This window comes from Bidens hawaiensis, unplaced genomic scaffold (assembly GCF_021521415.1).
Source record: "Bidens hawaiensis isolate Kalapana, Puna unplaced genomic scaffold, B.hawaiensis_p1.1 tig00002631_1, whole genome shotgun sequence".
In the NCBI taxonomy this organism is placed as follows: Eukaryota; Viridiplantae; Streptophyta; class Magnoliopsida; order Asterales; family Asteraceae; genus Bidens; species Bidens hawaiensis.
In genome coordinates, this window is record NW_027491143.1 from 462,168 (window position 1) to 486,548 (window position 24,381).

Sequence of the window (24,381 nt, forward strand, 5' to 3'; positions counted from 1 at the left end):
GGTTTAACATGAGAGCTACTAAAGATGAAAATAATAACATGGAGAGAAAGATTGTGGATAAGAGGATGATAGCTTGGCGGCGGCGTGACGGTAGATGGTGGTGGTGGTGGTGGTGGTCCGGCAAAGGAGAATATGTTGTATGTCGAAGATTAATATTGTTAACATTCATTGTGGTGGTGGTGGTGATGAATAGTATGGTTTGGAGTACTTAAACAACGATATGGAGTTATGGACAGTTTTAGTATATGTTGGATGGAAATATGGTTTGGGCCATGGGTATCCACAGGGCCGTTTTAGAGGCATGGCAGGGTAGTCGACGGCCACAGGCCCGACACCCCGCTAGGCCCGAAATTTTTATTTTTCAAAAAAAAAAATTTATGTATTTTTATCAAAAACATATGTATAATCAATGTTTCAACACAATTACATAACCACTAGCTTGGTCTAATAGTAAAGGGGTATAACATCTAACCAAAAGGTTGTGGGTTCTAGTCTTATTTGAGACAATTTTAAGCTTATTTTTATATAAAAGTTTTTTAGACAACTTAAATCATAATCAAATAACTCCATTTATAATTAAATTGTTTAAACCCAATAAAATGTTTCTTTTACTTAAGGCCTAAAAAAAGTTTGCCTTTGGCTCAAAAATTTTTTCGTCTTTTCGGAGCCGGCCCTGGTATCCCATTGGTATGGTTGACGGGTCAAGTTTACTTTTGGCTTTTTTTTTATTATTCAAATACTTTTGATGAATTGATGGGGATGTATGTGGGGATGGTGTTGTACTTTCATGGGTTGCGGAGTCACTCGCAAGCTACTTGATATTGGATAGATGAAAAGTTTAAAATGATCTTAGCCTTATCGATATTGAACCTGAGCATCAAAGAAGTGTGTTTAGTTATAGAGCTCGAGCTATCGATCTTGAACCTGAGCATCAAAGAAGTGTGTTTAGTTATAGAGCTCGAGCTCGAGCCTTGTATGAGAAGATCGTTTAGGCTCGCCGGGCCTAATGTATTTTTAAGCTTCAACTCTTTTGGGCTTTTATGAATTCATGTCACGATGCAATACCAAGCTCGAGCCAAGCATAGGCTCATCAAGTATTCTAAAGTTGTAACTTCGATAAAATAAGAATAATTTATTTCATTGGTAGACTATTCCAGTAACGGAAGTTGAAATCAAATCCAGTGTTTTTCCCAAAATATATAAAATATAGATAAATTATTTGATGAACAATAAACGAGTCAAGTTTGATCCGTGCCGAGCTTGAAAATTGACTCACGAGTCAAGCTCAAGCTTTAGAAAAAGAGCTCGAAACGAGCCGAGCTCAAGCTCCCGTAAATCAAAACTTAGTCGAGCTCGGCTAAGTTCGTTTACAACCCTAGTTGGATCATATTGGGGATCATCCAACTTTAAATAACATGTAAAATAGAAACAAAAAATAAAAATACGCCCATAATACTAGTGTTAAAACTTTGAAATCACTAATGAATATTAAACATACTTAGTCAAAATTACCTATGGACCCGTAATCCGCTGGACTTTTCTTTGTTCAAGTTGGTAAGCAGGTTTAACCTCTCTATTGTATGTCTTTTAGAGCATTCTTAATGAGATCTCTAATTTAAAAACCGGTTACTAACAGTTTGACCCATGGTTTAATTTAAAAATCATCAAAATCAGACCGCAAACGTCTCTACGTAAATTGTTGTTCTTAAATGAAAAAAACTATAACAATATGATACTCAAATTAAAGAGAAAAACATGCTCGTTTTTATGATATAATTTCTTTAAAAAAATATTAGTGCATGAAAAAGTTATTAATGTTTAAAAATCATGAAGGAAGTTGAATTAAAAATGAAAATAAAAATCACATATGAGTGAAAGATCAAGAACCATAATTGTAATTATTTTTAAAATTTACAAAAGTTAAACAAAGTGAAGGGGTTAATGTTGTAACTATTATGTAATAACCTCTTTTAGTGGACAAGTTTGCCCTTATCGTAGATGTATTAAAGGCTGTACTATGTGTTGATTGATTTGTAAATCCTTAAAAAATTTAAGGTGTTTTAATGAAGCTTGGGTGAAACTAAGTGGAGGTCTGAAACGACTGACGTTGAAGAATCAGCGGATGAGTTGTGGTTAGGGGTGAAATGTCACTCGAACCCAGAGCTAGCTGGTTCTCCCCGAAATGCGTTGAGGCGCAGCAGTTGACTGGACATCTAGGGGTAAAGCACTGTTTCGGTGCGGGCCGCGAGAGCGATACCAAATCGAGGCAAACTCTGAATACTAGATATGACCTCAAAATACATCGATCATAGAAATGAAATAAAGATAGATTTTAATCCTTACCAACTCGATCTTGTCTCCCTGGCAACAAACATGCATGAACCATTTCACGAAGTATGTGTCCGGATAGTCCAAAGTCTCGGTAGTTAGCTCCTGGCCTTTCAGTTGAAAAACAACGTCGATGAAGCCGTGTAGGTGCACTATTCCGCGTTGGGGATTGTAACTTTCCATAAATTTCCCATTTGTCACTCAACGATCGAACTTTTCTTATTTCTTTTTTTTGAGGATCGACGAATCAAATGATATTTCTGTTCCAGTTTTCGCCTCTTCTTTTCCCTCTGAATCAAACTTTTTTTTTGTCATACTCGTTAAGTTCCTATTAGTATCCATGATACAAGTCGGATCCTAGATGTAGAAATATAAGATAAAAAGGTGGATCTCTTCTTCATCGAAAGAAATGAGATTTTCACGAATACAAAACATTCAATTAAAAAAATTAAACAAATTTCCCTGATGTAGAGGCAATCAAGAAAGCTGCATATGTAAATATATAACCTACAGAAAAATGGGCACTGAGCTAAGCCTTGGCTAAACCTTGGAAATCTTAATGCCATAATGCCTTTCAAATCCTCCTAGCCATTATCCTACTGCAATAATTCTTGCTAAGAAGAACGCCCAGGTCGTGGCAATTCCACCCAGAAGGTAATGGGTTACTCCTACAACACGTCCTTGTACAATGCTTAAGGCTCTCGGCTGGGTAGCAGGAGCATCTTACGTGAACTAGTACGTCCACGTGAACTCTTTTTCTATATAGCTATTGCCATATTTATCATCTCATAAATTTGAGTCAGAGATATATGGATATATCCATTTCATGTAACAAAAGATCCCCCTTCTTATTTGTATATTGGGTCTTTAACGAGTCTTATTATCCTTGTCTTTGTTTATGTCTTGGGTTGGAACAAATTACTATAATTCGTCCCCGACGACGGATTAGTCGACATTTTTCACAAACTTTACGGACAGAAGCTCTTATTTTAATATTTGCCACTCCTTACTTTAATTTTGAATCCATTTCTTGGACGAAAATAAGTTTATTGAAATTTTCGATTTCAAATCGTATTTCCGCGAAAGAAATAGTGAAAACACCTAATCTTTCGAATCTTTGTTGCGGAGTCGATAAATTATACGACCTCTGGTTTAATAAGGGCTGATTTGCAGATGAGGAATTAGCATACCAACTCGCTTTCATCCTTCCCGTTCGTGTTCATAGCCTTTTTTAGAGGGGGGTGGGACCAAGGAGGTAATTCATGATTTCTAAATTGAATAGATATTTGATTCGATTTAGAAAGTAGGAAACTATAACTATATATATAGGGGAAAGTGAATATGAGGCTGTTATACATGTAAGTTAGATGCAAAACCACTCAAAATTACGTCGTTTTGATTAAAAATCCATAATTCAATTAAAATCATTTCCATATATGTGTTAGATACACAAAAATCATTGCCTTGCAATTTCATCCATCTTCATCGTTTTTTTTTGTTTTCAAACCAGGTTAAGAATATTATTCTTTCAAATTCCATTTCAAATACAATCCTAAAATTATTAATTTTATTGATTAACGAGAAAATATTTATGTTGTTGCCTTTTTAAATCTAGATTAAGTGACGAATTGTACACCATTGCAGACTAGTTTCAATTGGCATTTCAATTTACAGCCGACGAATTTTAGTTGGCATTTCAATATTTTGATTTTAAAATAATAATACAAAAATTAAAATGAATTCTTAAATACAACATAAATGGCATATCAGAACTTCAGTTGCGTTCAATTTTGTGGTTAGGGTTGCTGGAAAAAAGATAAGATAATCAAGGAAAATAGTTGTCAAAATTAACTTTTAGTTAATTTTAATCAAAACGACGTAGTTTTGAGTGGTTTTGTATCTAACTTACATGTATAACAGCCTTATATTCACTTTCCTCATATATAAATAGTACAAAGTAATACAAAAAGAACTATGTTCTATTGTTTAGTCTATCTATACGAGGAGATCATATGAAAAATGTAACAGATTCTTTCGTTTCTTTGGGCCACTGGCCATCCGCCGGGAGTTTCGGGTTTAATACCGATATTTTAGCAACAAATCTAAGTCATTCTCTCATACATTATATATAGTATAGATATAGATAATTTAATTATTCGAGTTTGAATTAGGAATTTAAAAGTGAATTACACGGTTTTTAGTTAAGTCAAGATTTCGCATTTAATTCCAACTTTTTATTAATTGCATATATGGTTTCAACGGGTCACTCATCGCCTTTTTTTCCTTGAATGGACGGGTGTTTATTTCAAACAAGTTTTTTTTTTGAAAGGCAAATTTCATTAAACACCCAAAAAACGAACTAACTCCAAGACGGAGATAGTTCCAAGCCAAAACAAGGAAAACGGCTAAATTACATCAAAAAATTGAAAGAATGCCAACCCTTCCAATCTACATCACTTTTACCCCTACTTCTATACCAAAGGAAACCCAACGACTTTACGTCCGAAATAATCTCAGTAATCTTTGTATTATTCTTCGTAAACACCTTCTCGTTTCTCGCCTTCCAAATGCGCCAACATGTTAGCACCAAGATGCCATGAAGAAGCTCCTTTTTCCGGTTCGAACTCCCCGACTGATCAACAATAGTCTGTATATCATTAATTGAGAATAAGAAGATCGGAGGAATGTGACACCACCGAGCGATTCCATTCCAAACTCCGTCAGCAATTCGACACACCGTGAACACATGTTTAGCCGTCTCTTCAGCTTCTCCACATAGGACACACTTGCAGTCTCCTACCAAGATATTCCGTCTTCTAAGGGCAACCTTTGTAGGAATCCGATCTAATAAAGTTCACCACATAAAAATGTTGCACTTAGCCGGTAGCCAACTACTCCATCGAAACGTATGCCCAACAGCATCTGAATTGAAACTTTTAATCCACGACTTAGTTTCCTGTACCGTTAGTTGCTGCAGTCGACCCTTATTCCATTCCCACGAATCCCGGCTCGAGTCGAGAGTAGTCCCTGAAACCATCTGAGAACACTCAACAACCTCAGCTATTTCCTGGACAGTGGCCGGATACTTCTTCCAATCCCAAGTTATAGCACCAACAAAGTCATCATTGCCGACTCTATCCGCGACCATACACCATTTATTCTTTTCGAGACGGAAGAGTGCAGGGAATAAAGTCTTCAAAGGAAGGGGATTTATCCAAGGATCAATCCAGAATTTAATACTCAATCCGTTCCCGACCTTACCTTGCATCAAACTACTAAAGCTAGAGCCATTCACTATAAGCCGAGAACCACTGTTAACAATCTTTGACCAAGTACCCGAAACATTCCTATTACACGGAACAGATTGCCACCGTCGTTTAGACCCATGAACAGCATCAACTACTTTCCTCCATATAGCATCGCCCTCCATTCGGTATCTCCATATCCTTTTGAGTAATAACGCATTGTTGCAATCCTTCTCCTTTATTTCAAACAAGTATCTCGTATATATGAGGCCATTTTAGACGTTACGATTTTGAAAATTTTTTCTTTTGCGTTCCTTCTTCTGTTGTTCGACTGTTTACTTCATTAATTTAACCATTAAAAAAACTCAGGTTGTTCCTCAAGCTCAACAACTGTAACATACTATTGTGAAAGAGAAGTCGTGTAGTGGCGAAGCTTGGACGAGGACGTAAAGAGGGGGTGGGGGAGAACACAAAATGTATTTACAAAAAAAAACATAAACGAGGGGGGCATGCTCAATTCTTCGGTCGCAGAAGGGTAAATTTAAACTTCGTATAAAATTTTACATGCGAAAAACAAATAAATTGCACTACTGCGTAAAAATAGAGGAGGTCGGAACCACCCCTGACCCAAAAGAAGCTTTGCCACTGAAGTCGTGGTTCAAACATCATGAACCTTATGACCAGTGCTCTAGCGGCGCCTCGGTTTTTTTTCTATGGAAGGTCATTAGTTCGAGTATTGTATTTTTATCTTAATATTAAATAATTACTAAATGTGAGGACAACTTATATTATTCCCACACCATATAGGTTATTTGGACACCATATGTGCATATACGGCTCGTATAGGGGCTATACGAGCCATATAGGTGCCCAATTTTGTCCTTTTGTGATGGAGAGTGTCAGGTGTTTGAAACCTAAACGGGCCGTATGGGGGCTATACGACCCGTATAGACTTGAAAAACTGTCATCCGTACGTTAGTTAGTCATGCGAGTGCTATAAGACTCGTATAGCCCCTATAACGTATAGAGTCGTTAACATGCCATAAATGTGGTGTTTTTGAATATAGCGACCATTTCATTAATGGAGACAGGAAAGTCGAAAACAAACGGAACACCGTGTCGATTCTCAACCACAAAGAATAGAGATTTTAACCTAACGATCTAGGTGGGCCAACTTTAGTCAATGACCATGTTATTACGTAATGTCTGTCAACAATTTATCAGAAGAATATGGTACAAAGTCTACAAACCCAAAAAGTCTACAAACACTAAAAGTCCCATTAAGACCATCTCCAACGATGACCCAAAAAACCTAGTAAACCATTAAAGTGGTTTGGTTTAAACCAAAAACCAAAGTTTCAAGTTTGATTTTTCAAACCATCAAAAATCAACCATAAGTTCTAGCTTACCACACAACTGGCAAACAGAAATGCATACAAAAATATTATTATTATTATTATTATTATTATTATTATTATTATTATTATATTTGGGTCATTTGCCGAGTTTTTTACCAAAATGGGTGGAGGGGAAAAAGTATTTATCAATATAGGTGATTTGAAAAGTAATTACCAAAATAGGTGAAATTTCTTTTTTCTCACTCTTAATCCCATTGAATAAAAACAATTTTTATTATAAGAAAAAAAATAAACATGGTTTTCAAAAAAATATTCTCCAGTTTTTTTTTTCAAAAATAAACCTGTATCTTAACTTTTTTGTTTAAATAATTTATTTTAATTCTTAGTTAATAATGTTATTTAGTGTTACGATATATATGACTAAAAACAATTCTATGCGGAAGTTAAAAAAAATTAGAACCGTCTTTTGAAAAAGGTTAGAAACTAAATCAATTATTTTTCTCTTTTTCGTCTTTTTAGTCATATATTATTTTTCTTATATATAAATATTAATAATTGTTGTTTATGACTAAACATAAATGTTTTAGATCATTTTTAAGTAGCCTTTTGTTTTAAATGTTTTCTTTAGTCTAGTCATATATGGAAACATTAAAAAACATCTTTAACTGAGAATTAAAAAAATATTTAAACAATTTAAAATGTAGTTTTTTATTTTAGAACAAACAGTTGGAGGATATTTTTTTTAAAGTTTATTTTTCTAAATACCTAAACCAAAGAATTTAGGAAAAATCACAATAATGAAATTGTGATATGTTCAAAAAGACGTCGATACATCGACGAGTACCGATATCGGTTTGAATAATACTGATACAGGTACCAATATTGTTTGGACAGAATCGGTTAGATTTTTGAAGGTACCGATGCAGTACTGCAACTCATATAGCTTACGTTCCCAAAAAAATACTATATTTTTAAAATATATGTTTTACAAGAATAACAAGAAAAACAAAAATCCTCTGTATACATACATTTCCCTTTTATACATATAATAACAATAATTTCATATCTATATATTAAAAAGTAGTATGGTATCCACATATAAAAAATAAACATATTAAAATCTACGTTATATATATATAAAAAATATTATACATACTTATCTGAAAAATGTTTTTTAAATAAGTTATTTGAAAATTCCAAGTTTGAAAAAATATTTTAAATCTTTACTGCTATTTTTCTTTATCGTTATGATATGACAACAAAAATAATTTGTTTATAAACAAGCCACTTAATTTTATAAATGTAATATATTTGATATTTAATAAGAATTGTTTTTATTTAATGAGATTAGGAGCGAGAAAAAGTAACTTCACTTATTTTGGTAATTACTTTTCAAATCACCTATATTGGTAAATATTTTTTTCTCTCCACCCATTTTGGTAAAAAAAACTCGTCATTTGCCCCCCGAATCTATTACATTTCTTAAAAGAGTTTAACGGGTAGTGAACAGTAATTTATCGACGCTAAAGAACTATAACTTTATTTTCAGTAGGATCAGGTTTGACATTCAAAATGGAGTGGCGACGCAGCTTGTTGCCCACTTATCCACCTCTCTATTGTAATGGGATCATTTTCATCAATAAAAAGTCATATTTATATTAAAAAAATTTATTATTATTATTATTAAATAAACAAAATAATTTTGGTGAAGGGCTAATTTATATTTATCCTACATTTTCATAACTGTAGAAGCCAGAAGGCCCAAAATAATACATGAAAGTTCATTCGAATGAAAATAAAAAAAAACTAGTAAATAAACCAAGCCGACAAATTAAAGCTTTAGGCAAGCTTGCTCGAGTTGTCTTAAGTTAAAGGGACCAACTCGAGTTCAAGCCTACTCAAGCTGTCTTAAGTTAATCAAGCCAGCTTGTGCTCGAACTTAATTAGTTCCGTTTACTTAAAACAAGTTTGCAATGCCATTTCCTGTCTTTTAACTTAACAAGGACAATAGAGTGATGAATCTAAATGGTAAATACATACAATTAATAAGTATACTTTTGGAGTTTTGGGGCATCTAGTTTTAAACAAGTTTCTCTTTTGAATGTTTAATGAATAAAAAGGAGAGAATATAAAGTAAAAAATAACCATGATTGTTTTCTAACATATACACAAATAAACGATTATTTTTCATGAAAACTGAACTCTTTACTAGCTAAGTGATTCAAGTAAGAACTCAACAGCCTTCCCCTTGTCCCACTTAAGCACGGGGCGGACCTCTAAAACCTAATGATTATAAATACAAAACAAAAGTTAAGCAAACTTAATTTGATCAGATTTATTTGTTGTGAAGTAGAAGCTTCATACCATTCGCCCGTATGTCAATCGTAAACACAGATAATTTTTCAAAGTGTTTTTGAAGAAACGTGGATCTACTCACTGGTAGCAGATCAACTTTCCTCGGGTGTGATTATACTATTTCACCGATGGTTCTTCTGGATCAGTGTTCTTCCACCTACAAAATGAACAGCGCCGTTACTTACCCCTCAGAAAGGGACAGAGGGGTCCTCTTTGGGGTAACCCTCCGGCGTGAGAATCAGTATCTTTGTGGAGAAGATAATAGTGTGTGTAAGAGAATCTCCAGGGTATTGCTGAATAGCTGAATACCCTTTTGATTGTGAGACTGTCTGTTTGTATGTAACTGACTGTGAGTGAATATGATTCAATATGATTGAATGTGTTATCACTGCTTGTAACTGTCAATGATTGAGTATGAATGTGTCATCAAAGTGGAGTTGATGCTGTATTTATAGTGCTAGGGTTACCACCGGTTGGGCTCAACCTCGTTGGCTTCCTCCAATCGCACTGCGCCACGTGTCCTCTGGGACACCTGGCGCTTTCTCGTTGGTTGTAATCACGTGGTAACACATGTGTCATGCTGAGTTGTCGACCTTTCATTCGGCAGCTATCAACATCAGCATATTCTTTCTCCTTAAAAAGATACCTTCTGGAAGGTTGTCTGATGTGCACAATCAAGGTTGCCATAATCCTGATTTGGATAAGGACGAGGTTGATTATGTGCACGTATGATATGCGCTCACCCTGAGGATGCGCGGGGTCTTCTCTTTATTCTCACGCGCAGATATTTCATGCGCAGATGTGATATGCACGGGCATGTGATATGCGCCGCGCGCTGATGCGCTGCGCGCATATGTGTGCCTGGGCATATGATGCCTGAGCATGTTTTGTATGCGCCATGCGCATAGGTTTTGGCTTTGTGCCTTCATAATGTCTTTATCTTGTGGGTTGACCCGCCTTGCTTGGTGTTGAGGCGGGTACATACCTCTTCAAGCCCCCCCAGTCTAATGTGTGTCTTATCTCGCGCGAGCGCGGTAAGATGGATATTAGACTTACTGATTTTTGTCTTTTAATGGGGTTTTGTCGTTTTCCTGGTTGCTTCCATCGTTGCGCGAAGTTCTATCCATTTGGTTGAAAACGAAGGGTCCAAACACGTGGTTAGTTGGTGGTGACGTACGCCGTAAACATGTCAGACGTTTCGTGTGCTCGAGGTGCTACAGTTGCCTTTCACGTCCCCTCACACAGCTGTCTTGAACACGTGTCGCGCTCGCATTGGTTAGCACCTGCGAGTGGGGGCGCGTCTCTGCTCCGTGGCAGGTCGGTTACAATTTTATGTCCCCTCAACAGTGTTAGGGACACGTGTCGCGCCCTCGTTGGCTTGGACCCGCGAGTGGGGGCGCGTGAAATCCGATCAGCTGCCACATTTCTCTCTCCTGGGCCTATAAAAGGAGGCCCTTAGGAAATTTTTATCTTCATCTTCATTGTTGATAATTTTCTTGTTTCTGCCTTTCATATTCTGAATTGAGTGTTTTCATCTTTTCGATTTCTTGATTATCTGCTGCTGCAGTTGTATGTCTGATAGTTCAGACTCGTCTAGCCCCTCAATCACCTCTGTTGCCTCTCGAAGACGCCGTGTGAAATCTGTGGTGATGTCGACATTGAAGCAAAAGGGGAAGGGGAAGAAGGTTGTTGAGACCACATCGGAGGAAGTAGGGAGGACCAAGGCCACCAAAAGGTGGAATGAAATCCCCTGCAAATTGAAGCAGGCAGATCTCGACAACCTCATCACCTCTCAGGGCTTTCCCACCCTGTTTGGCTGCATGTTGCCTAGGTCCGGGCAAACGGCGGCGGACCCGCCTGCCGGCTATATATCCCTATATAGCCACTTTTTCACCCACTGCAACCTTCGTCTCCCGATGACAAGGTTTGTGGGTGCACTGCTGAAGTTCTATGGGATTCATATATCCCAAGTCCATCCGTTTGGACTCGTGCGCGTGACTCACTTTGAGTTCATGTGCAAATCCCAGCGCGAGGAACCCACTCCTCGGCGCTTTCAGTATTTTTATAAGGCCAAGATCCAAGACAATTGGATCTCTTTTATTCCTCGCAGTCAGAAGGTGAAGTGCTCCACTGTTTCATTCAAGAGCCTTCATGACTGGTCTGAGAGGTTTTTTTACATTAGGGCCGGTGTGATCCCCATCCGTATGACCATGCGCTCTATCACTTCTGCGCCTGCGGATGAGGGTGTCCTCAAGAACCCAACTGGCGCCTGGGTTAAGAAACTGACCGCCGAACCATCCCCCGCGAAGAAAATTTGCGAGGAGGCGCTGGTTGGGGTCGGCATGAGTAAGCTTTGGGCCGATAGCGCGCTTGAGCCCGTTATCCAAGTCGACGGGTTGTGTAAGTTAATTTCATTGGTTTATTTATTTTTTCTGCGCGAACATAATTCTTTTGCTGATATCACTTGATTCGTTTTTGCGCAGTCACCAAGGATTATGTCCTTGCCGCTTATGATGAACAAGTGGAGGGTGGCTCCGTCGCGCTTGGCGCTGGGGAAGTTGGTTTCCCAGATCGCTTCGATGACATGTTCATCCCAGTGGATCTGGAATTTGACTTTGACAGTGACGCGCCTGGTAAGCCTTCGCACTTATGCTCATTCCTATAGAATATCCAAGTTTATTAACAGTTCTGTTGGTTGTTTTTGTAGATGCGCTTGAAAACTACGAGCTAGAGCTCGCGGAAGAGGAGGAGGAGGAAGAGGAGGCGCCCCTACTAAAGCGCAAAGCTAAGGGGAAATCTGGCGCAGGGGCCAGTAAGAAACAGAAGAAAGATGACACCCCTGTCGCTCATCCCCATGCTCAAACGAAGGGACCTAAGGAAACCCAGGTGTTTACCACAAAGGTTTCTTTAGCTTCTCTGCCTGTGAGAGTGGGCAGACCTCCTGTCCACTTGAGGTATGGTGGCGTCGCCTCCTCCTTTCGCGCGGCTGAAGAGAGAAGCAGTGCCGCGCCTGCAACAGGTATACTTTATTTATCTTCATCTGGCTGAATTGTTATTAAACCTTTCCTCCTTTGAATGTTTGCAGAACCGGCGACGGTAGGAGATGAGCCACAGGCGCCACAAGGTGCTGAGGCTGCGCCGGGGGCTGCTTCGGAGTCCCCTGTTCTACCCTCTGAAAAGGGTAGAATGAATTTTATGGCGATGTTCGCCGCGCGAACAGAATTGCGCCAAGGTATGTTTTGCACACATGTCTTCTTTATTTTTCTTTTGGATTCAGTCATAAACCATTTTTCCTTGTTGATTTGTTCATAGGAGTTGTAGCTGGCGTACAAGTTGCTGGCGACACTCCTGGCGCCGTTGGCGGCGCCGCTGGTTCTGGTCCTGCTCCTGCTAGTGCTGATTCTCCCCTTATTGGGGTTACAAAAGAGCAGGAAGCCGTACTGCGCGCCGAACTGGCGGCGTCGAGACCTCCCTCGCCTCCTCCTACGCGCAGCCCTCTCCGCGATGCTGGTTTGGAGCCCCCCAGGTCGCAGGAGAAGAGGCCTATTCAAGAAGATGAGGAGGATGAGGGGGCTCAAGCTGAGGGCTCCTTGGGAGTCCGCGCCAGCCCTGCGATGCCACAAGTCTTCGCAGCGCATACTTCTGGTGGGGCTGGCGCTGACTTTTCTGCTTCATCCCCGCAGGTATGTTTTAATTTGTTGCTCCGCTGCGCGTACCTCCATATAAGTATGTTTTATGACTTAGAACATTTGTTGTGTTTTGTAGGAAGGTGACCACGTTTATCGCCCGAGATGGAATATTAATGAAGAAAGTTCCTTCCAATCCATGGGCGTATGCGAGGACTTCTGGGCTCATGCCGTGCCTCCTACTGAAAGGAGGTATCAGGAGGAGCGCACTCGCGCTGACTTGCTCAACGATCACATTTTCGCTGGGTCAGCTTTCTTTGCTGCCTCCCAAGAGCTTCATCGCGATTATATTAAAGTACGCGATGCTCTTGTGGCAGCCCAGCAAGAGGCTAAGGTGGCTGCCTGGAACCTTTCTGATGCTCGCGCACGAGCTGAGAAACTCCAGGCGGAGCTCAGCGAAAATAGAGCAAGTGCCAACACCGCCTATATTAAGCGCGGGCATGAGCTCCAAGCTGCGCGAGAGAAGCAGCAGTTGGCGGAGGCCGAAGTTGCCGAGTACGCGCGTAGAGTGCGTGTCTTGGAACAGCAGGCTGAGGCGCGTGACCAAGCTATCGTCCAGAGTATCACTGAAAAATCATCACTGGAGAGCGAGGTTGCGCGCCTGAAGAGGGAGTTGGCGGCCGCGCAGGCCGATAGAGATGAGGCCTTGGCGACGGCGGCGTCCAGCCAGGAAGCACTTGGTGCTGCGCAGGCGGAGAAAGAAAACATCTTGGCGGCAGCAGCGTCTGATAAGGAGGAGCTACAAAAGACTAAGGAAACTGTTGAGTTATTAAACTCCCAGGTTCCTGTCCTCGAGACGTCTGTTGCTGGCCTAGCGCAGGATCGCCAATGGCTGGTGTCACAGGGCATAACTCGCTGCGCTTTGGCGATGAAATATTCCGCCGAGTTTCAGGCCCTTGTGATGGACTGCAATGCCGCCGCGCGCTTGGTGGGCCGAGCTGAAGGGTTTACGGATGGGTATGACTATGGCATGTTGAAGAAGAACCCATCCGAGTACCCTTACAAGAGCGACGCGGCCTGCGCGGACATGGCCGCGGTGGGGGAAAAGTATATGAATACTCCCATCCCCATCCTTATGCAGGTACCTTGACCTTAATGAGTTTTACTTGACTAATTTTTCCAAGTGTTTTGTACTCAATATTTTTCTAATGATTTTGCAGATAGCTGCGCTTGCTGACCAGCCCGACCTCGGCGCGCTAAAGAAGTTGCTCGATGAATGCGAGAGGGCTGGTGGCGATGATGGTGGCGCGGGGGATGTTGCCCCTGCCAGCGGCTCTGGCGCTGCGAATAAATCTGCTCCTGTCACCGTCGTGATAGAAGACTCCAATGAGGAGGAAGAACTTGACTATGGTCAGTTCGGAGACGAGGAGCAGGCCGCGTCAGATGCTGCGGGAGATGATGAAGGTGATGAAGTGGCTGACGTCGACGTGGAGACTTGAGAAGCCCTTCACCAAATTTTACATATCTAATTTTTATACTTGTAATTTGTAACTCATCATACTTGTAAATTTCAATCCAATGGAATGAAACTTGTTTTCTCTTTTTCACATCTTGCGCATTTCCATTCATCTCTTCATGTTTGCTTGTAGATATAAGATATGCTTGCACGTTAAAATAAGAACAAGGTTGTAAGGAAATTTTTCACTTAACCTCTGTTCTATTTTGTTTGTGGTTTCGCAGTATCTTGCTCATGCTGACATGCGCACTAACTTTTCATTATTTCTTTTTTGCGCGTCGTTGTCGCGCGGTATTTATATGGAAGTATGAGTTTAACCATTACATGTCAGCGTGTGTTACTCAGATATCCACTATGATTCCGCGCGCGACCTCGACCTGAGACGTTAACATGATATGGCATGTACTTTGCCTTAGTTGTGTTTAAGGATTTTTATGATCAGGCTGCGCGGGATGTAAGATGGATGTTTGTGAGTGTTTTGAGCTAAGGCTCTTTGTTTTGGGCTAAGGCCCTGACGTATTTAGAGTTAAGACTCATTAACGTGTTTGAGCTAAGGCTCGTAGGTTTGGGCTAAGGCCCTGGCGTTTTAGAGTTAAGACTCGCTAACGCGTTTGAGCTAAGGCTCGCGCATGTATGTTTTACTTCGCTTTATTTTGCTTTGAAGTCAATATAGTGTTGTCATATTGTTCCAAATTAATAAAGGAAGTGTGAAACATGTATGCAAAGGTAATAGAACAAATATTGAAAGATAGCGCGACAAATATTGAAAGATAGCGCGAATCATCATTCATGATGGCTTAAAAGCCTTGATTACATATTTGAACTTTTTACATGAAGCATTTTCTAAGTTGTGCCGCGTTCCACGCGCGCGGTATCTTTTTTCCATTCAAATCTTTTAAAGTGTACGCGCCTTTCCCCAAATCTTTTGAAATTTGATAAGGTCCCTCCCAATTGGGGGACATTTTTCCTGGGGGTATTACGCGACTAGCTTCATTGTTTCGAAGGACAAAATCATTTTTCTTGAAGTGGCACTCTTTAACGCGCTGATTATAATATTTTTCCAGTTTTTTCTTGTATCTGGCTTCATTAATGATAGCCGCTTCTCTGCGCCCTTCAAGCAAGTTAAGGTCCAATCTTCTTTCGCGCTCGTTATCAGTTTTGCTCATCATGAGTACCCTATGGGATGGGCATCCAATTTCTGCTGGGATCATAGCCTCTGTCCCATAGGTTAGGCTGAACGGGGATTTCGCCATTGCTAGTTTTGCTTAATGTCCTGTGCGCCCACAGGACATTAGGTAACTCTTCGACCCAAGAATGGGATTCTCCCTCCAACCTTTTCTTCAGCCCATTTAGCAAACTTTGATTCGCGCGCTCCACTTGGCCATTCCCCTGAGGGTGGTAGACGGACGTGAAGATTTGGTTGATGTGCAATTCTTTGAGCCGGCTCGATATCTTCCTGTCAGTGAATTGTTTGCCATTGTCGCTCACAATTTCCATAGGAAGGCCAAAACGGCAAATGATGTGGCTCCAGATAAATTGCTTCATCGCCTCAGCTGTGATTTTTGCTAGTGGCTTGGCCTCAACCCATTTTGTGAAATAGTCTATCGCCACTACCAAAAATTTCACTCGCCCTTGCGCTTGCGGCAGGGGCCCCACAATATCAATGGCCCATTTGTGGAAAGGCCATGCGGAGGTCACTGGAATCAAGTTGTTCTTTGGACGCATGGTGTTTGGCGCGTAGCTCTGACATGCCTTGCATTTTTGGATTTCTTTTAGCGCATCCAAGTACATGCCTGGCCAATAGTAGCCTGAGCTCATAGCCTTGGCAACCACCATGCGCGGACCAGCGTGAATTCCACAGATTCCTTCATGAATCTCCCTAATCACATAGGTTGCCTCTTCAGCATCCAGGCATTTCATGAGCGGTCCGAGATAAGAGCGCCGATATAATGTACCATCAAGTAATTCATAGTTCTGTGCCTTGTGTCTTATCTTTCTCGCCTGTGCGCGATCGTCCGGTAACTTCCCCTCCTTCAGGAATTCCATTATTGGAGTTATCCAGGATGAAGGGGTTGTATGAATTACAAGGACCGATTGCGTTTGCACTGACGGGCTGCTCATTACTTCCACCCTGACATCTTTGCCAAAGTGATCAAAATTAGTTGATGCCATTTTACTCAACGCGTCAGCGGACTTGTTTTCGCTGCGCGAGATGTGTATGATTCTGAAGAAGTCAAACTGCTCAACGAGCTTTTTTGCCTGCTCTAGATACAGAGGCATTGTGTTCTCCTTGGCGTCATATAGGCCGTTGACCTGAGCAGCTACCAAGTAAGAATCAACATGTGCCTCTAGTCTTTTAACCCCAAACTTGAGCGCGATGCGCAGACCAGCCAGCAGGGCTTCATACTCAGCCTCATTGTTGGTACTCTTGAAGTCCAACCTAATAGCATAAGTATATTCATGATTATCAGGGTCCACCAGTTTGAGGCCTGCGCCGGACCCTTCGCTGTTGGAGGCTCCATCAGTGAATAGCCTCCAAACATCTTCTTCACCATTTGCTCGCGGAGGGTCTACCTCTCGCTGAGCTTCTTCAATCTTTCCCTCTGGGATTTCCGTGATGAAATCCGCCAAAACTTGACCCTTTATCGCTGGACGGGGCTTATAAGTGATCGTGTGTTCACCTAATTCCAGCGCCCACTTTGTCAGCCTTCCGGAGAGCGCGGGGCGACGCAAGACTTGCTGGATGTTGTAACCAGTCAGAACTTCAATAGGATGACCATTGAAGTATCTATGGAACTTGCGCGACGCGTGTGTTAGTGACAAAACTAACTTTTCCATGATGGAATAGCGCGTCTCAGGGTCTGTGAGCACCCGGCTCACATAGTATATTGGCGTTTGGACCCCCTTGCGATCCACCAATAATACTGCGCCGATAGCGCGGTCTCCAGCTGACAGGTACAATGTAAGGGTTTCGCCAGGAAGTGGAGCTGTGAGCGCTGGCAACTTTATGAGACATTCTTTTATCTCAGTGAAAGCTTGCTCAGCCTCAGGCGTCCACTTGAATTGGCTCTTCTTCAAACAGTTCCTCAAGGTGTTAACCAATGGAGTAGATTTGCTGGCGTGGTTCGCTAGGAACCTGTTGATTGACACCAATCTACCATTCAGCTTCTGAACCTCTTTCATGGTGGATGGTGAAGGCATGTCAAGGATGGCTTCCACCTTTTCAGGGTTCACCTTGAAACCATCCTTAGTGACCATTACACCAAGAAATTTCCCCTCTTCTGCGCCGAAAGTACATTTGCTCGGGTTGAGCTTCATGTTAACTTCCGTTAGGCGCTGAAGAGTTTCCTCGATGTCATTGAGCATTTGTCTCTCCTCCCTGCTCTTGATCACCAAATCATCAACGTAGACTTCTAGATTTCTTCCGATTTGTTCACTGAAAACCGAATCCATAAGTCTCTGATAGGTTGCGCCCGCATTCTTTAAACCAAAGGGCATTTTTGTGTAACAAAAAACACCCTTGTCGGTTCTGAAGGCAGTCTTGTCTTCATCCTGTGGTGCCATTTGAATCTGGTGATAGCCTTTGTAGGCATCCAGGAAACATTTGAGCTTGAATGGCGCCACGGAGTCCACCTTTGCGTCGATGTTTGGGAGGGGGTAACAGTCTTTCGGACATGCTTTGTTGAGGTCCTTGAAGTCAATACACATTCTCCATGACCCGTTGCTTTTCTTTACCATCACAGGATTGGCTACCCATGTCTGGTATCGGATCGGGCGGATGATGTTTGCGCGCAACAGGTCCTCCACTTGCTCATTCATGGCCTTCGCCTTTTCATCCCCCATGATTCTCTTTTTCTGAGCAATTGGCTCCACCGACTTGAACGTGTTAAGAGAATGTTGCGCCAAGTCTCGCGGGACCCCCGTCATATCGGAGTGTTGCCACGCGAACACCGACGTGTATTTTGTGAGCAACTTTTTCATTCTCAATCTCGTTTCGTCTGAAATGGTAGCGCCAATTGTGACCGTTTGCTCTGGGAATTTTGGGTTTAAAATCCACTTCTCTGGCGCATTGTCAGCCATTGGAAGTTTCATTCTCCCTTCCCGCGGCGTGCTTGTCACTGCGCACAAATGATCGCGGTAAACAAATGTTACGCCTGTTGGTGTAGGGATCCCCAATGCGCCGTGCGCTGGCGACGGTACAGCATTAAATTGGGCAATCGTTCCCCTACCCAGGATCATATTGTGGCATGACGTGGTGGGCAAGACCAAGAAGTTGACAACTTCGGCTCGCTTGTGCTCATCATCCCCCATAGTTAGTTCAAACTGAATCTGGCCTAGGGGATGTATGATTTCATTTGAGACACCACAGATTGGTGCGTTCACAATTTCGAGCCGCGCTTGGTCTGCCGGGTCTAACTTTCTGAAACACTGCTCATACATAATGTCAGATTCGCTTCCAGTGTCCACCAGGACCTTTGACACTTCGTAATGAGCAATGTGTGTGGTGATGACGAGAGGACTGCTTATTGAAGGGCCTCCCCTGATTCTTGGGAAGATGACTTGCTGCTCGCGCCAATCTCCGTGGATTTGCGCGCTTCTCTTTTTTGACGTCTGCCCTTGTCGTCCCCCCTCAGCCACACAGATTCTTTTGTATTTCTTGCTGGCAGAGGCTCCTTCCGGTTGCTCATCTTCTATTCTTTGGTTTTTTACCAAGTGAGCCAGCCTGCCTGACTTTACATCCTTCTCGATCGCATCCTTTAAATGATGGCATGCGTCGGTGTTGTGGCCCGGGGACCTGTGAAATTCACAATATTTGCCACTGTTTTGCGGTCCCTTGTAGTGTAGTTGCTTGGGGGGCTTGAATTGGACATTCTCAGAACTTAACACCTGTGAAGGTGTTTTAGTGAGGGGCGTCCATATTCTTGGCAGAGGTCTGCTAGGATCTCTGCCGCCCTCCCTCTTGTCACCCTCCCCGCGATTACGAACTTCTTTTTGGGGCTGTGGTGAGGTTGGTTGCGCTTGTTTTTCCGCGGAAGAAAAACTTGTTGGCTGCAACCTGGACCATACAGAGTTCTGTTTGGCCCTCTTCTCTTTGCTGCGCGGTGATTCTGCCTGATGCGCTCTTTCTCTTGCCCTATCTTGGGCAATCTGTTTCTCATTTCTCGCGAAAACTCGCGATGCCTCCATTAACTTGGCCCACGTGGTGGGCATACCATCTTTGCTTACGAGAGCCCGGCGGAGTTGATCGCTGCGCGCGCCTTGTATAAAGGCCACGCGCAGGAGCTGCTCAGTTATACCCCCGATTGCCAGGGATTCCTGATTGAAACGAGTGATGTAATCTTCAATCGTTTCATCATTCCTGCGTATGCAGTGCATGATGTCATCAGGATCGCGCGTGTGCCTGCGCTGCTGTACGAAGTGGGCTTGGAACTTTTCTAATAGTTCCTCGAACCCATCAATTTGCCCTGTCGGCAAGCTCTCGAACCATACCCGCGCTGCGCCCGTGAGGCAGCGAGCAAACATATGACACCATGTTGGCATCGTCCAGCTCTCTAGGTTTCCCGTGTTATAGAAACCTTGCAAAAAGTCATCTGGATCTGTTGTGCCATCATATTTGCCCATACCACTTGGCATCTTTGTCTTGTGCTGGATTGGAGCCTGCGCGATGCGCGCAGTAAACTTTGAGTGTTTTACCAGGATGGCTGGTCTGTAGGGCGTGGTTACGTCCACTTGCCCTCTGACCGGTGGGCTGTACGGCATGTGCAGATCCAGATCTGCTCTGGCTCCAGGCGCCATGTTCACAGGCGCGCGGAGCTGTGAGCCTCCTGCATGAGTATCCCGTGTCTTCCTCATGCTATGCACTTCTTCATCACTGAACTCAGTGTGTGCAGTGTGAACAGAATGTCCTTCTTCCGGCGCGCGCGGCCTCTTTGTAGTCTGCTTATCAAAAGCTTGCCTTTGTGTTTGGTCGGCTAGCTTCTTCTGCTTGACCATTTCGTTGTACTTTTCAATCAGACGCCGCTGCTCTTTTATGAGCCATTCATTCGGATCATTTGCTTCATCTTCTGGACCCATTGGTCCTTTCAGCTTCGCGCCGGCCATATTTTGTAACGTGAGATCGTCTGGAGGAGTTTCAGTCTGGCCGTGAGGGGTTGTGACGAAGGGACGGTTGCTGGTGGTACGCGTAGAATCACGCGGAACCCTCAGAACCTGCTGTCCGTCGTTAACACCCTCACGTTCAATATCCTCCAGAGCTTGATCAACGTTACGAACTCCAGAAACCATGGTGAGTGATTTTTTTTTTTTTTTTTTATAGATCTGATGAGATCTGATTGCCGTTTGTAACAGTGGATGGCGCCAATGAAGAAACGTGGATCTACTCACTGGTAGCAGATCAACTTTCCTCGGGTGTGATTATACTATTTCACCGATGGTTCTTCTGGATCAGTGTTCTTCCACCTACAAAATGAACAGCGCCGTTACTTACCCCTCAGAAAGGGACAGAGGGGTCCTCTTTGGGGTAACCCTCCGGCGTGAGAATCAGTATCTTTGTGGAGAAGATAATAGTGTGTGTAAGAGAATCTCCAGGGTATTGCTGAATAGCTGAATACCCTTTTGATTGTGAGACTGTCTGTTTGTATGTAACTGACTGTGAGTGAATATGATTCAATATGATTGAATGTGTTATCACTGCTTGTAACTGTCAATGATTGAGTATGAATGTGTCATCAAAGTGGAGTTGATGCTGTATTATAGTGCTAGGGTTACCACCGGTTGGGCTCAACCTCGTTGGCTTCCTCCAATCGCACTGCGCCACGTGTCCTCTGGGACACCTGGCGCTTTCTCGTTGGTTGTAATCACGTGGTAACACATGTGTCATGCTGAGTTGTCGACCTTTCATTCGGCAGCTATCAACATCAGCATATTCTTTCTCCTTAAAAAGATACCTTCTGGAAGGTTGTCTGATGTGCACAATCAAGGTTGCCCTAATCCTGATTTGGATAAGGACGAGGTTGATTATGTGCACGTATGATATGCGCTCACCCTGAGGATGCGCGGGGTCTTCTCTTTATTCTCACGCGCAGATATTTCATGCGCAGATGTGATATGCATGAGCATGTGATATGCGCCGCGCGCTGATGCGCTGCGCGCATATGTGTGCCTGGGCATATGATGCCTGAGCATGTTTTGTATGCGCCATGCGCATAGGTTTTGGCTTTGTGCCTTCATAATGTCTTTATCTTGTGGGTTGACCCGCCTTGCTTGGTGTTGAGGCGGGTACATACCTCTTCAGTTTTTAACATATTGTGATACTGTTTTCCAATTCTGTAATCATGAAAATATTATGTTATATATGTTTAAATGAGTAAAATCAACTTTGTGTTGATTTTCAATCTTTTAATGCTATATACAAAATATATTTAAAATCATAATTACCTATTTCGAGATAGTAAAACAATTAATAACTATAAGGTAATAAATGTATGCTAAATATAAAATGTTTGATCTTATATATGTTGAGTTTTTATAAATTCTTACATTGATCAATAGATCGAGAACTTAATGGCTTTTAAGGTTAATCAAATTGCCCCAATACTGACTGAACCCACGTCCGTTAACCAACCATGCTCATCTTCTCGACTACTTGATGATGTTTGTTCAACTAGCTGGTTGGATGCCATGAAATCTTCTTCCCCAAGGAAAAATATTAATAAAAACGCCTCGGAGTTTTCGAATGAACTCGCTTACCACGACTGGACGGTATTCATATTTCGTTTATTCACGTTCGTTTTTAATATTTGACACAAATTAATAAATTATATGTTAACCTTTTTTGAATTGTTTTTGTTGTTTTGTATGTTAAGTATCCGTCTGCGCTTACTTCCATTGAACATATTGTGACTAATGGCAAGGGAAAGCGGATAGCGCTGTTTCTAGATTATGATGGAACGTTATCTCCGATTGTTGACAATCCAATTCATGCCTTTATGTCATGTGATGTGAGAATCAATATCTAGTTTGGTTCATTTAATACACGTGTTCAAAGTTTTTAACACCTACTCGTAAACAGATGCGTACTTCACCACGTTTTTAACAGCAGCACACAACAAGTAAACAGATGCGTACTTCACCATGTCATCTCGAGGTTTAGATTTCATGTCCATGTAAACCTAACAAGTAAATAATAGAATTCAAATTTAGTTCAATTCTAATAACTAATAAGCTAAACTCTCTCTAGTGGGTTTGAAACCTTCCATCAACAACCCCATGGGGTTCAAGTTAAACAAGAGTTGACAAAAGTGTAAAGTAGGTGGTTGTGTAAGTTTGTTAAAGAAAAGTTGGTTCGTTGCATAAAGTCATATGTGTTCTTGAAAATAATCCATTTTGTTTAATGACTTAATCAATGCAAGCAATTTAATTTAAGAAAATATATTCAACTATAAAATAAAAAATAGACATTCAATGTGCATGTGTTAAGAATAGGGGGCGTTCATTTCACAGAATGGAATGGAATTGGAATTCGAATTTGCATAAGATTGGAATTTGAAGGAATTGGATTTGGAATCTGAACATTCCAAAAGGAATTGGAATTGAGGGGAATTAAAATCCAAATAGATTCTTAATGTATTCGTTTGACAAATGAATAGAAATTAAAGAGGTATTTTTTAACAATGATAACGGCAAAAACATTTTAGTTTTTTTAGATTTTTATTTATATTTTCTGTCATGATATTTTTATTATTTTTTCATTGGTTTTCTATTAAAATAAAAAACCCCTCAAAAAATATTCAAAAATAATTAAAAAAAAGTCATAACTCAAAATATAAATTAAAAAGAAAAAATCTAAAAGAGCTAAAATGTTTTATTCGTTGTCCTCGTTAAAAAAAACTCGAGATAAGATTCCAACGAATTTTCTTGAATTCTTCCACATTTTGAAAGAATTTGAAATCCCTCTATTTAAAGGAATTTGAAGGAATTGAATTCCAATTCCAATTCTTTGAACCAAACATACCAAAATGGAATTAAGATTCCAATTCCAACAAAACGAACACGTCATGGGATTTTAATTCCAATTCCTTTGAATTCCCACGAATTCTGTGAAACGAACACACCCTATGAGTATTTGTTATCATAAATTTGGATAGTTTCCCATTAGACGTATTTGGGCTATGTGTGTGGACGCCATGGGTCCTGTGGGCTGCTAATATTACAGAATTGCCAATTGGGCTAAAGAGGTGCATAAATCGGGTTTTTCAAATACTTTGGTTTGGGTATGGACCGGGTACGGGTATGACCGGGTATTGGCAATACCCGGGTCGGGTTCGGGTCCGGGTATTGCCTCTAAAAACCATACCCTATGTATCGGGTTCGGGTGGGTATAGAACCGGGTATTTAAATACCCTATTTTTGAGTTTTTTCTGGTATTTTTAGGATTTATATGGATTTTTTAAGGATCGCACCTTTTAGGATTATTTTCCGGTATTTTTCGGGTAGTGTTGGGTAAAACTCGGGTATTTGAAAAACCCGGTTCTTGGTATTTGTAAAACCCGGTTCGGGTATGGAACCGGTTTGGGTTTTCCGGTATTATCGGGTACAAATCGGGTCGGGTTCCGGGTACGGGTTTTGGTACTGAAATGCATACCCTATATGTACCCTATGGGTAGGGTTGGGTACAAGTTCGGGTATTAAAAACCCGGTTATAAAAAAACCGGTTTTGGGTATTTTTATCGGGTCCGGTTCCAAGTTCGGGTTTTTTTTCACCTCTGCTACTGAATCCTAACACTAATTAGTAATTACAATGTAGCTAAAGGGTCAAGGGTGCTTGTTTATGGGCTGCTAAAGAGTAATCATTGATGGACTTTAGGGGACTCAAATAAGTAATCTCTAATTACTGAAGGGCTTTGTGTAACTTCAAAAGTGACTCAATTTTTGGGGCAATACTGCAATAGCAT

At 41.5% G+C, this 24,381-nt stretch overlaps 2 protein-coding genes across 2 annotated transcripts in view; both read right to left on the reverse strand.

Annotated features, from left to right (window-relative positions):
* Positions 1–4,738: 4,738 nt before the first annotated feature.
* Positions 4,739–5,758, reverse strand: LOC143620641 (uncharacterized). Its single transcript, XM_077092285.1, has 2 exons — positions 5,224–5,758; positions 4,739–5,172 (listed from the first exon to the last, which is right to left on the reverse strand). The coding sequence occupies exons 1-2, from the start codon at positions 5,756–5,758 to the stop codon at positions 4,739–4,741; spliced, it is 969 nt and encodes a 322-aa protein (XP_076948400.1).
* Positions 5,759–9,133: 3,375 nt separating this feature from the next.
* Positions 9,134–24,381, reverse strand: part of LOC143620719 (trehalose-phosphate phosphatase A-like) — a 44,060-nt gene continuing 28,812 nt past the window's right edge. The window contains exon 9 of the mRNA XM_077092347.1: positions 9,134–9,214. Coding sequence (XP_076948462.1) covers positions 9,140–9,214 — 75 coding nt within the window. The 3' untranslated portion in view covers positions 9,134–9,139. The remainder of the gene's footprint in view (positions 9,215–24,381) is intronic.

Bases quoted from the DNA above. Each gene is read 5' to 3' on its own strand.
- LOC143620641 (XM_077092285.1), bottom strand. From the start codon at position 5,758: ATGGAGGGCGATGCTATATGGAGGAAAGTAGTTGATGCTGTTCATGGG. The intron at 5,173-5,223 runs GTAGTTGGCTAC...GAACTTTATTAG, and splicing joins TGGGCATACGTTTCGATGGA to ATCGGATTCCTACAAAGGTT.